This window comes from Chiloscyllium plagiosum, unplaced genomic scaffold (genome assembly GCF_037043375.1).
Source record: "Chiloscyllium plagiosum isolate Xiang-an unplaced genomic scaffold, Cpla_swu_hap1 HiC_scaffold_11, whole genome shotgun sequence".
NCBI classification, from domain to species: Eukaryota; Metazoa; Chordata; class Chondrichthyes; order Orectolobiformes; family Hemiscylliidae; genus Chiloscyllium; species Chiloscyllium plagiosum.
Window position 1 is genome coordinate 31,235,299 of NW_028270149.1, and position 13,118 is coordinate 31,248,416.

Sequence of the window (13,118 nt, forward strand, 5' to 3'; positions counted from 1 at the left end):
TTTCATTGTTGGTGATTTGTACTCCTTAAGGTGATAGATGTTGCTATCCATTTTCCCCTGTAATTTCCATTAAGTGCTTCTTCTCTAGGTAGTGGACATGAACACAGTGCATTATTATTATTTAATCAATTCTCAGCTCACTTTCCAATATGCAATTGTCTGAATTTTAAAATTTATTTTCAGTTGATGCATTGATACTTGAATTAATGTGCATGCTATATGCTTAAATGCTTATTCTGATCTACAAATAGTACAAAACCTAACTGTTCTGGCAAAAATACTCAGTATTTGAAGGTCGTTAATGTATTTTCAATGGAACGTATGTCCTGTTGTTAAGTACCCTAATGTAGAGCAGGTCATGTTTTTAAAGGAAACCTAAAACAGTAGATCTTTGCAGAAATTTGAGCATTGCCAAATACAGAAGCAAACCTTCACTTGTGATATCTTAATGTTTTTCTTTGCTCAGCTATCAAAATACATTTACAGTGTGCCTATGAATTGAACAGTGAACTCTCTTTTTGAGTTGCTCAATGATTTCGTTATAGGCTTGATAAAGTTTTGTCAATTTCAAATCTATTGTTAATAGGGTAATATCCAAACTACCCAGTAATGATGATAAAGCAGTGATGGCAGTAGAAATCTCTTCCCTGCTGTTTAGCTGGCCCAATTATATATTTTGTCAAAGGTAACCTCCCAGGGTATTGATATTGGGAAATTCAGCAATGATCATGCCATTGAATTTCAAGGGGAGAAGTACAGATTCTCTTTCTTTTGTTGGAGATTGTCATTGTCATTGCCTGATACTTGTGTGGCACAGATGTTACTTACTCCTTGTCAAGCCTTAAGGATGTCCAGCCCTTGATGCATGTGGGCAGAAACTGTTGTCATTGACTGATGAGTTACGAATGAAACTAAACACTGTGCAATCATCAGCGAGCATCTCCTTATGGTGGAGAGTTCATTTCTGGAGCAGTTGGAAGATTATTCAGAATTGGACACATTCCTTGGGAGCTTCTGGGCTGAACTGATTCTTAATTCCAAATTTGTATTGAATTCAAATTCCAGCAGCTGTCATGGCAGTATTCAAACTTCGGTTGCCAGAACCTTACCTGGGTCTCTGGATTAATAGTCCAGTGATAATACCACTAGGCCATCACCTCCCCTTTTAATATCAGAGCTTTTCCTCTTGTTTCCTCTTATATGCAATTCTGAACAGATTAAGCATTAAAGGACATCTTTTCTCTGGGCTTCTTAGGGTCATGTTTTGCCATTTTGTTTTAATACAAGTTTCACAGAAAGCAAGGACTAGCTTTCTGTACTTAACAAGAATTATCTATTTATTACAAATAAGTAGATTTTAACCACAGGTAAACAATTATGATCCATGGATGTGAACTTTACTAGTTCTATCCTCATTATAAAATTCTTCTCATATATAGACCGACAAATACAAAAAAATGTGTGTGGCAGGCAGAGGGAAAGACTGGGAAGGCAGTTCAATGGTCCTAGTCGATGGGTTGGTGATGATTCGCCACGGCACATTTGCCGCCGCCGATTAGCCACTGCCGGTTCGCCACCAGCATTTCTCCACTGGGGTCGTTTGATCTCTGGAGACTATTCGCCACCGGAAATATATATATGTACTGATTGTTTTCCCTCCCGCCTGTTCTTTCATACTTCTCGGTCCCCTTTATTTATACAACAACATAGTACGTATTGATAAAAAATGCGGTGAAATAAATATCATTTTACTGGTTTATACATAAAAATGAGTTACAAACACTTGCGGTGGCGAATCATCCTCAGTGGCCAATGGGCGGTGGCGAAGCGTCCCCAGCGGTGAAAGGGCAGTGGCTAATTGGCGGCGGTGAATCGGCGCTGCGAATGGTCCCATCCCGCCAATCGATAGGGTTCACTGAGATGATGCTGCTCCTCAATCTTCCTTCTCCAGGTAATTTCACTTACTTGCAGGAGGCACAGAGTGACCGGTTCACACTTACAAAGTCTCTGAATTGTTGGTTAAGAGCCTTCGTTTACAGCAATTGATGAGTGAAGTAAACTGGCTTTTTCAGGCTTAAGGTGACTTTTACAGTAGAAAACGGGTAATTCCTTACTTTTCACAAGTCTAATGGCTCTGACCAAACATTTACACGCATGAGCTGTTCAGCTACTAGAGAGCCAATCTCACATTTGTTGGAGAGAAGGCCTTTGTAATCAACAACTGGTTGCCATTCCACTGAACAATCAACCACTTGTTGCAGGCAGATTCTCATTTTGGGCATGCTCCCTGGTGTCCATTCCTCAGCAACTAAACTTCCACTGCTGCTTGAACAAACAACAGTGTAAGCAGCACTTATTGTGAGTAACCTGCTTTTTAGAAAGTGCAGTAATTCTTCCCACAATCCTTAGGTTTTAAAACAGTCCTTTCCCATTTCAGTCCACAATTTAAAAATTCAGGAAAAATGGTTTTTACAATTGCTCTACTTTCAATTCCATATTTTCTATTGAATTCAAGTTTCATTCACACCCATTACCACTGATACACGGTGTTGCAGTATATACCATTTACAAGATGCAGTGCAGTAACTCACTCGGGCTCCTTCAACACCATTTCCAAATACCGTACATGGTGTCTACCACATGGAAGGGCAGGGACAGTAGATGTATGGGAAATACAACCACCTGAAGGTTCCTCTCCAAGCCACACACCACCCCGACTTGGAAATTTATCACTGTTCCTTCATGCTTGATGGGTTAGAACCCAGCAATTCCATCCCTTAAGGGACTGTGGGACTTCCTAAACCTCAAGGACCACAGCAGTTTGAGAAGGAAGTCCAGGGCATTTAGGGATGGGCAATAAATGGTGTCCTAGTCTGCAATACCCACATTCCATGAACAACTTTAAAAATTAAGATTTAAGAAACAGAAATTGCTGGAGAAAGTCAGGTCTGCTAGCCTCTGTGGAGAAAACAGTTAACATTTTGAGACCTGGGTCTGTTTTAAATAAGGCTTACAGGTCTTGGAACTCCTGTTTTCTCTCTACGAGTTTCTCTAGTAGTGTTTGATTTCTGTTTGTTTAAGATCTGTAATATCTGTTGTTCTTTGCTTTATTATTACTGTTTGACTACTATGTGGGGACAGTCTCCTATGTCTCTAGATGTTAGGATGACTTTGCATAATGGACTAGGCTGGTTGTGCCTCCAAACTTGATGTCCAGGTCAATGTTGTGTATTTCATCTGAGTTTATTTTTATTATAGCTTTTCATAGTAGTTTGGTACAATGGAGTGGTTTCCTTGTCATTTGAGAGAGTGCTTTTGAATCTGTCACATAGCTGTAGATTTGGAGTCATTTATATTGGACATTAGTGAACCCATGACAATTTATTAATTTTACGGTCATCGTTTAGTTCCAGATTTAGTTAATTAACTGCAATGGTGATATTTGAACTCCTGTCTCCAGAATATTAGTCCAGGGCCCTTGGATTAACAGGCCAGTATCTTAACCACTGTACTACAATACTGTACTTGATGCCACCATTAGACCCACCTTGCAAAAATGACTGTAAAAGGACTGATCTCAGTATTGTGACGATTTCAGGTAAACAGCTCATTCATAGGAAGAGCTTGTGCATCACATAGCTTTTACTTTGAACATGATACTTGAGAAAAGGTGGAGTTAATGGGTGCACCTATTATTAATACAGATACCTCCGAAACAGTATCACTCTAATTAGAATGTAAGTTGCAAAACAACTTGCCAGACTTGTTAAAAAGCATTCTGGTAATTCCCGTTTAGCTGAACCTCTGTCTTTTACCCTGAAGTATTAAAACTGCCTGTTGGCTAATGATTCTCATTATTAAATATTTGAAATACAAATCAATTAATGTGAAGTCTGTTTCTCTCCAAGATGCTGTTTGATCTACTGAATATTTCTCATGTTTTCTTTTATTATTTCAAATTTGAAGTATTTTACTCTTGAAGCAGGAATAAATATTTATGTCTGATTCATGCCTTTTTTCCAAATGATTTTTCTTTTGCAGTAAAGAAACAGACACTGACAAGTGCGATCTGAAAGTTTCCAGTAAAGATCTGCAACTCGTTGAGGAGCTCTCAGTACCAGGTGGACATCATGAGTGACGTTAATCCTGAAGATGCAAGCCAGACTGTGAATGAATTGTGTTGGGAGTGCGGTCAGACCCATATGGTGGTAGAGAACCATTTGTACGACTATCAAGATGAAGTGGATGATGAACTAGTTTGTCACATTTGCCTGCAGCCCCTGCTGCAGCCTCTGGACACTCCATGTGGCCACACGTTTTGTTTTAAGTGCCTGGAGAATTTCTTGCAAGAGCAGGATTTCTGCCCGATGGATCGTAAGAGGCTTCACTTCCAGCACTGTCGGAAATCCAGCCTCCTGGTGCGGAACCTACTCGATAAGCTGATCGTTTTTTGCCCTTTTCGATTGGACTGTGGGAAGGTGATGCAACGCTGTGAGCTCGACCCACATCTCCGGAATAGGTAAGCGGTGTGTGCTCCAGTTTCAATGGTAAGAGAAGCAAGTGGTGCAGTTAAACTAATGCAAAAATTAATACAGAAATTTAGAAACTTCTTGTGTCCTTGTCTCCGCTCCCCCCACTACCAAAAACACAATAAATTTGAAACTAATTGGGAAAGGGTTAGCTAGTCTTTGTATAGCACCTTTTTTATATCCTTGGGTCATGTCAAGCTCTTCACTACCAAAGTTCTTTTGAAATACATTCATGGAAACAAAACTGAACAGAAGTTTGAGTTCTTATGTAACACAAATAGTCATAGAGTCACAGAGATGTACAGGATAGAAACAGGCCCTTCGGTCCAACTCGTCCATGCCAACCAGATAGATACCCTAAATAAATCTAGTCTGATTTATCAGTATTGCATCATATCCCTCTAAACACTTCCTATTCATATACCACTCCAGATGCTGTTTGGCCTTTTTCCCACACTGTGGGGATTCTATGAAATGTTTTAATTGTACCAGCCTCCACCACTTCCTCTGGCAGCTCATTTCATACACACACCACCCTTTGTGTGAAATGGTAGCCCCTTAGGTCCTTTTTATATCTTTCCCCTCTGACCTTCAACCTATGCCCTCTAGTTTTGAACTCCCCTACCCTGGAATGTGCAAGGTTAAAAATCACACAACACGAGGTTGTTGTCCAACAGGTTTATTTGGAAGCAAGAGCTTTCGGAGCACTGCTCCTTCATGAGGTGGTTGTCAGAGCCGAAAACTAGTGCTTCCAAATAAACTTGTTGGACTATAACCTGGTGTTGTGTGATTTTTAACTTTGTACACCCCCGTCCAACACTGGCATCTCCAAATCATACCCTGGGAATGTCTGTCACACTGCGTCATTCCATAGCAGACGCACCCAGGTAGAATTTCCTCTGCATTGATTAATCTAATTTTAATTCAGGAAGCATTTGAACACTGTAACAGTACACATATTTTTGGTTTAAACTACTGATTATAGCTAAGTATTCACACTGAGATGGTAGGTGAGGATTTATTATGGCAGTTGTAGCCATTATGGTCAAACATGCTGTTATTTTGACCTGAAAATGTGTTGCTGGAAAAGCGCAGCAGGTCAGGCAGCATCCAAGGAACAGGAGAATCGACGTTTCGGGCATAAGCCCTTCTTCAGGAATGAGGAAAGTGTGTCCAGCAGGCTAAGATAAAAGGTAGGGAGGAGGGACTTGGGGGAGGGGCTTTGGAAATGCGATAGGTGGAGAGAGGTCAAGGTGAGGGTGATAGGCCGGAGTGGTGTGGGGGCGGAGAGGTCAGGAAGAAGATTGCAGGTTAGGAAGGCGGTGCTGAGTTCGAGGGATTTGACTGAGACAAGGTGGGGGGAGGGGAAATGAGGAAACTGGAGAAATCTGAGTTCATCCCTTGTGGTTGGAGGGTTCCCAGGCAGAAAATGAGGCGCTCTTCCTCCAACCGTCGTGTTGCCATGGTCTGGCGATGGAGGAGTCCAAGGACCTGCATGTCCTTGGTGGAGTGGGAGGGGGAGTTAAAGTGTTGGGCCACGGGGTGGTTGGATTGGTTGGTCCGGGTGTCCCAGAGGTGTGCTCTGAAATATTCCGCAAGTAGGAGGCCTGTCTCCCCAATATAGAGGAAGCCACATCGGGTGCAGCAGATGCAATAGATGATGTGTGTGGAGGTGCAGGTGAATTTGTGGCGGATATGGAAGTGTCCCTTGGGGCCTTGGAGGGAAGTAAGGGGGGGAGGTGTGGGCGCAAGTTTTGCATTTCTTGCGGTTGCAGGGGAAGGTGCCGGGAGTGGAGGTTGGGTTTGGTGGGGGGTGTGGACCTGACGAGGGAGTCACGGAGGGAGTGGTCTTTTCGGAACGCTGATAGGGCAGGGGAGGGAAATATATCCCTGGTGGTGGGGTCCGTTTGGAGGTGGCGGAAATGACGGCGGATGATACGTCGTACATGGAGGTTGGTGAGGTAGTAGGTGAGGACCAGTGGGGTTCTCTCCTGGTGGTGGTTGGAGGGGAGTGGCGGGGCTCAAGGGCGGAGGAGCGGGAAGTGGAAGAGATGCGGTGGAGGGCATCGTCGACTATGTCTGGCGGGAAGTGGCGGTCCTTGAAGAAGGAGGCCATCTGGGTTGTACGGTTTTGGAACTGGTCCTCCTGGGAGCAGATGCGGCGGAGACGAAGGAATTGGGAATATGGGATGGCGTTTTTACAGGGGGCAGGGTGGGAGGAGGTGTAGTCTAGGTAGCTGTGGGAGTCGATCGGTTTATAGTAAATGTCCGTGTCGATTCGGTCACCCGAGATAGAAATGGAAAGGTCTAGGAAGGGGAGGGAGGAGTTTGAGACGGTCCAGGTGAATTTGAGGTCGGGGTGGAAGGTGTTGGTAAAGCCACTTGGAGGATTTTCTTATTAATCATTCATAGAATGCAAATTTTGCTGGGAAGTGTTGCATTTATTGCACACTCATAGTTGCCCTGAGAAGGTGGTGACCATTGAGTCACTGGTACTTGTGGACTCATGCCTTTAGATGAGATTGGCATAAAATAACAAGTGCATCATGCAGTGAGTTACAATCAATTTTAAATATTTTCTAATCAATCTGTTCAGAGCTGTTAGTACACACCACCAGGAGCAAGTGGGAATTGAATTTGGGTCTCCTGGCTCAGAGGTAAGGGCACTACCATTGTACTACAATAGCCCTTAAGTCTGCTGCATCTGGCATTCCCAGGCAATCTCTCATCCAAGTACTAACCAGGCCTGAGTCATTTTAGCTTCTGAGATCAGACTAGGTTGAGTGCTTTGAGACTAGTATGGCCGTAGGCAGTAACCATTTTTATACTGGCATTTGGTTAATAATTATTCAGGAAGTTTGCCCTGTTAACCCATTACTGGTGTTTAAATTGTTCATTTTGAAGCATTGTCTCAATAGTAGACCAAGATACACTTTCTGCAATTCTGCTGATAGAGCCAAATTTAGTAGGGCAAGCATCGGGAACAGGATCATTCATATTGAATTACATTTGGCTCCAGTTTAAGCAATGCCTTGATGTTTAAAATACTGTTCCATGCATGGCCTTGGCTTGCTTTGTATCTGTAATCTTTTCCAAACCCACCACTGCCTTTTATGTCTGTCCCCAATTTTAATCACACCCCCTACCACTGAGCCCTAAGCTCTGGAATTCCATTATAAACTTCATTGCCCTCTCTCTTTTATGATACCCCAAGCTTTTTGTAATCTATGTTATATAGCACATTGTCACATTTTATTTGATAATGCTCCTGTGTAGCACCTTGTGAATTTTTATGACATTGTAGGAGCTATGCAAATACAAATAGCATTTGTTATTGTTTTTTAAGGGATTCACTGGTCAAAATATTTTTAACTGTATATATGGTTGTGAAAGCATGATCTCATGCTTTAAAAACTGTTCCCATTTCAGACAACCTCCAAGCAACCCTTGCATTCTTCCTTTGCATTTGATGCTGATCTCCATTATAGTGCTGGGCTATAGTATGTGATATAGAAACCCGATTGACAAGAGCAAAGAACTGTGAATAAAAACAGATACCAACTTTGCTCAGAGTTTTTCCTGAAACAGCAAATTCAAGCTTGATGCCATCTTAATAAGACAGTCACTTTTCTAGATCCAAATGCAGGGAATTGTACTTATCTGGTTCAAACAGGACTTTCTCTAGCTTGAACTATCAAAATAACTAAGAGTCTGCTGATGCAGGAGGTTGTATAGCTGCAGTTCTTTCATTGTAAAGATAGTTTGAATTGTGCACTTTGAGAGCAGTTGCGAACCCTCTGCTAATACTGTGAATTCCAAGATAAACCAAGATGTATTTGCCTTCATAAGCTCTCATCACAAAGTTGTGTATTTTTTCAGCTAAATTGTAAATCGTTATTTTGTATGAGACAAATATATACCCTTTTTGGCATTTTTAAAACCCCTCTCAGTCTTCCTGGAGGGAATGTCTCATCTTGTGGAGCATAATGGGACAGGAAAAGTGTTCAATACCTCATTGAGTAGTTCAATGTTGTAAAACAAGAATCAAGCACTTCATCCACTGGAAGAATTTTTGACAAAAGGCATGTTTGTTTTCTGTGGCTAATCTCAATACATTTGAATTGTGTTTTTTTTTGTACACAAAGTAAAACAGCAGGAGTAGACCCTTCAGCTGCACAAGTGTGTCGCACTATTCAATAAGGTCATGGCTGATCTGCACCAGGTGTCAACTCCTCCTTCGTTCCAGCTCGGCATAACCATCAACCCACCAACATTTCAAAAGCTATCTATTTCCTCTTTCAGTGGTTTGGCCTCCACAGTTCCCTGTGGTAAAGAATTCCAGACGTTCACCGCCCTTCACATCTTGGATTTCTTTCATGTAGCTGCTGTACAACAGCAAACTCACTACCAGCTTTACAGAGCAATTAAGGATGGGCAATAAATGCTGGTCTAGCCAGCAACACCCACATCCCATGAATAAATTTAAAAGAAAACAGCTCTTGTTTTCCACTCTGCATACATACGGAGGGCATATTGTTTTAGGCAATCATTAAAACATGCATTTTACGTCTAGTTTTATTTTTTACAAGTTCCAAATAACTCATCCCAAAACCAAACATTGTGGTTCAAGATTAGACAGTTGATTATATGACTGAATTGTGGCACAAAGCTGGCAATAAATTTTCATTACTGTGTCTGTTTTATATTGAACACTAGGTTTGGAAGCTGATGGTGTTACCATTATGGAGAGTGCAGGAAGTTCAGGGATTTTACTCGGTCAAAACAAAACGATCTTTACCTTTTGTCAATCCATTGAAGTAACAGTGGACACAGAAAAATACTGAATAGAAACATTTTTCATTTGAGTGACAAGTATTGGCTTTCAACATGAGGACGTTGTTCATTACTTGTTCAAAATGCTGAAACTTCCGAGAATCTCCTGCAGCAGTTCAAGAAGGCAGCTCAGCACCACTTTCTCATGGGGAATTAATGCTGACCCAGCCAGCAATGCCCACATTCCTTGAACTTTTTTTAAAAAAAATTCTACTTGATCTTACTCTTATATGATGTTTTACTTGGGAACAGGGCAAGAATCTCAAACAAACTCTTGTTAACACAATGATGTTGATACCTGTAGAGATGGAAAATGTAACGCGAGCTTTGAAAGAAACTTAGGGCCAGATTTTCTAAAGTGGGGTCTGCGACCCCAAGTGGAGTTAAAAGCTGAGGTTTTGGGGTTATGAGCTTAGAGGTAGCCATTTCAGTATTCTGACCGAGTTACAGTAGTTGTACTCTCCCTCTGATGGACTCCCACACTCTCACCTCCCATCCCTTCCCCCACTTCTTGTAGTTTTCCCAGACAGGTCACAACAACAACTTTTCAAGTCTCCTTCTGTTTTACCACAGCTGTAACTATTCCACTTCTGCCTGATCATGATTTAGCTTGTTAAAGTTTGCCTTGCACTGTTTAGAAATTCTATTCTTGTTCTATTTTTGACCCTATCCATCAGGATGATAAGTCTAAATGTATTATGATGGCTGTATCCAAAAGGATCACTTTTTCTTTCACCTGTCCAGTTTCTGAGACTAAACCTAGAACTGTCTGTATGAGACGGTCTTAGGTTTATTTAAAAAAAAGCCCATGTCAGGTTTTATTGCTGGCAAACAAAAGTCCTGTTGAATGCAGTTCAACCATTTTGTACCTCCAGATCTTTTTATACTAGCTGTATTCCAGTTGGTATTTGGGTGTTTGAATTCCGCAGTTGTTAATAACTGATTATTTGTGGACTCAGAACTTTTTCCCTATATATTTGCTCCTCTAACTCTCTTCCATTAGTTGGGGGTGTGCAGTACACATCTAGAAGTGTGGCTACCCCCTTCTTTATTTTGAGCTTTACTAGCCAGACTTAATTTGAATTTATGCCATGGAACACTAGTCCAGTCCTCTACATTACTAATTTAGTAACGCAACCACAGCTATTGTTCCCATATGGTGGCTATTACTTCAGCCAAACAATGCCTGCTGGATTTTGATGAACTAGGTTGCTAACATTTCTGACTGCGACTCTTGTTCCAGTGACCTGACCTCCTTTAGACTGGTGTATTTATGAGACAGTAATGGGAGAGTTTGGACAATAGCATATTCAGTGAAAACATCTGTTGGTAAACGAGATGTTATCACAAGACTTTTGTTTCTGAACTGGAGTGGACTTTAACCATGGATTTAGATTGAGTAGATACTTTCAGCTCATTAATAATTGATCAGGGGATCAAACAGGCACAGTAGGGCTGTTCAGCCGGAAATATAATGTTTTTATTTTGCTGATTTTTTTTTGTTTAATCTGGCATTGCAACTGTGTGCCTTTGGGGGACTACTCTCTGAATAAGATTAAAAAGAAAATAATAGTTTCCTGTTGTACCATAAGTATCTGCCCTCCTGTCAACCCTCCTTTTCTTAGTGGGGAGTCTGGAATAAAGTCTGTCTCTTTACAAGTGCTGTAGTTTTAAATGGAGCGTTTCACTCTCACCTGGAGTGTGCCTTGTGACATGAGGAGACATGCACTCCTCAAATCACAATGAGATGATTATGTTCTTTCAACTTTAGTCTTGGTATTGTGCTTTTAAGGTATTTGTCACAGCAGATATAATTTAAACTAATCTTCTTAAATTAAAAACTCACAATAATTGAGACCAGACAAGGCTTTGCTTACACTGAGATTAGATGGTTTTGCATTGATACAATGCTAACAGCAGAAATTCCTTGAATGTTAAATCCCTAACTGGCCAATAATGTTTCATTTAGCATATTACTCAGAGAGACACTTTTTCCGAAGGGTTTCATCTGGCATTCGTCAGGAAAATTTGCAAGAATACCAACAGAAAGGGAAAACAGCATATATATTGTTTATGAGAAGATTTCTGATTGGTTGAAAAGTGGACTCTGCTTGATAGAGGCATTGCCATAGAGGATGCATCAGCTCGGTGACTGACTCTGATTTGTCAAGGCATTGTCTTGAGAAAAATATCAGAGAATGGATATCACCTATGTTTTTGAGTTGAAACAGATACGTTGTGTGTACATGTTATTTCTGTTTGCAACAATTTGGGTCTTCTGCACTGATATGTAATAATACTAGATTGAAAAGTTGGTGAAATAGAAACATTTTATTTCCATTGATATGTAACTTTCAGTATGTACAAACGTTAATTTTCCTTTTACATTGATATTCCTGATGAATTGTCCTGATGAGTGTGAAACAAAAAGCTTTAATAAAATGTATATCTTTTCAGTGTTACTTAAGTTCTATCTTACCAAATGACTAAATTGTTTCAATTCTTTATTGGTACTCTTAATTTATTCTGTCATTTATCTCAACTTTCCTCTCTGGCTTTGCAAAAATCTGTTGATTATACAATTATCAACAAATCTGCAGGTCCATCGAACCTGTTCCCAAAACAATGCATTTAAGCATTTCAATCTTTTTACTGTTTTGATAGATCACATTTTCTTACAATACAATTTATAATCGATGCAAACATTTACGCTTGTCTATGTGATTTGTTGATGTCCTAGCAGTTCAGGACAATTTTAGCTTTGGATTAATTATATTGGTGAGGTTGCCACCTTTTGTGCCAACTGAAATCTGGTACAGCACTGGTTAATTGGCAAAGTAGAAGATTATGCATGTGACAAGAGGAACTAATTGGATCATTTGACCAGTCCCATAGTAGCCAAAAATTATCCCCAAGTTGATTTACCACGGCTGTGGCTATATCTCTCCGCTGTCAGCAATATGACTCTTTGTAGGATTATGGCAGCATTTGTTTTTTAAGTATAATTTTGTTTTTTCTTTTGGAACATATCCAAAGTGTCTTCATAGATGTTGTCAGCAATGTTGCTTGTCAGGGAGGTTTGATTATATTTCAAATTGTTTTTCCAATTTGATGAGCGTGTACACTTCTGGTTGCTATCCACTAACATTATTGTACGAAGACAAAGATCATTAAGTCTATCTCCACAACTATTGAGAGATTCAGTGAGAGGAGATGTTATAACTGCAATGGAGTCTTAAAATGTGGAACAAACTAGGGATTATGGATGAGAAGAATAAACATTTATTATACAGTTCTAGTTAAAGTTTTCTTCCAATACGTTTTTAAAATATTTCTAACTAAATGTATCTCACATAGCTGACTGGAAACTCCAGTCACCTAGTAGTTATGCATATATCTTAATGTCAGTATTAGCAAGCTCAAGGGTCAAGGTTGCCTTTTTTATAATGATGAATGCTCATCACATTCTCAGTACCTTTTAAATTCAAGATTCGGAGATGCCGGTGTTGGACTGGGGTGTACAAAGTTAAAAATCACACAACACCAGGTTATAGTCCAACAGGTTTAATTGGAAGCACACTAGCTTTCGGAGCGACGCTCCGAATCACCTGATGAAGGAGCGTTGCTCCGAAAGCTAGTGTGCTTCCAATTAAACCTGTTGGACTATAACCTGGTGTTGTGTGATTTTTAACATGCTTTCCTTGAATTTAAAAGTTATCAGTTTAACCAACATCCTTAGGAACAGAAGTAACAAAG

General features: G+C 40.5%; 1 protein-coding gene across 2 annotated transcripts in view; it reads left to right on the forward strand.

Moving 5' to 3' along the window:
- The window catches only part of lnx2b (ligand of numb-protein X 2b), a 53,844-nt gene that overhangs the window by 18,369 nt on the left and 22,357 nt on the right, over positions 1–13,118 (forward strand). For both annotated transcript variants that reach the window (XM_087991958.1, XM_087991959.1), the window contains exon 2: positions 4,042–4,519. In XM_087991958.1, the coding sequence (XP_087848084.1) occupies positions 4,131–4,519 (389 nt within the window). In that variant the 5' untranslated portion in view covers positions 4,042–4,130. The remainder of the gene's footprint in view (positions 1–4,041; positions 4,520–13,118) is intronic.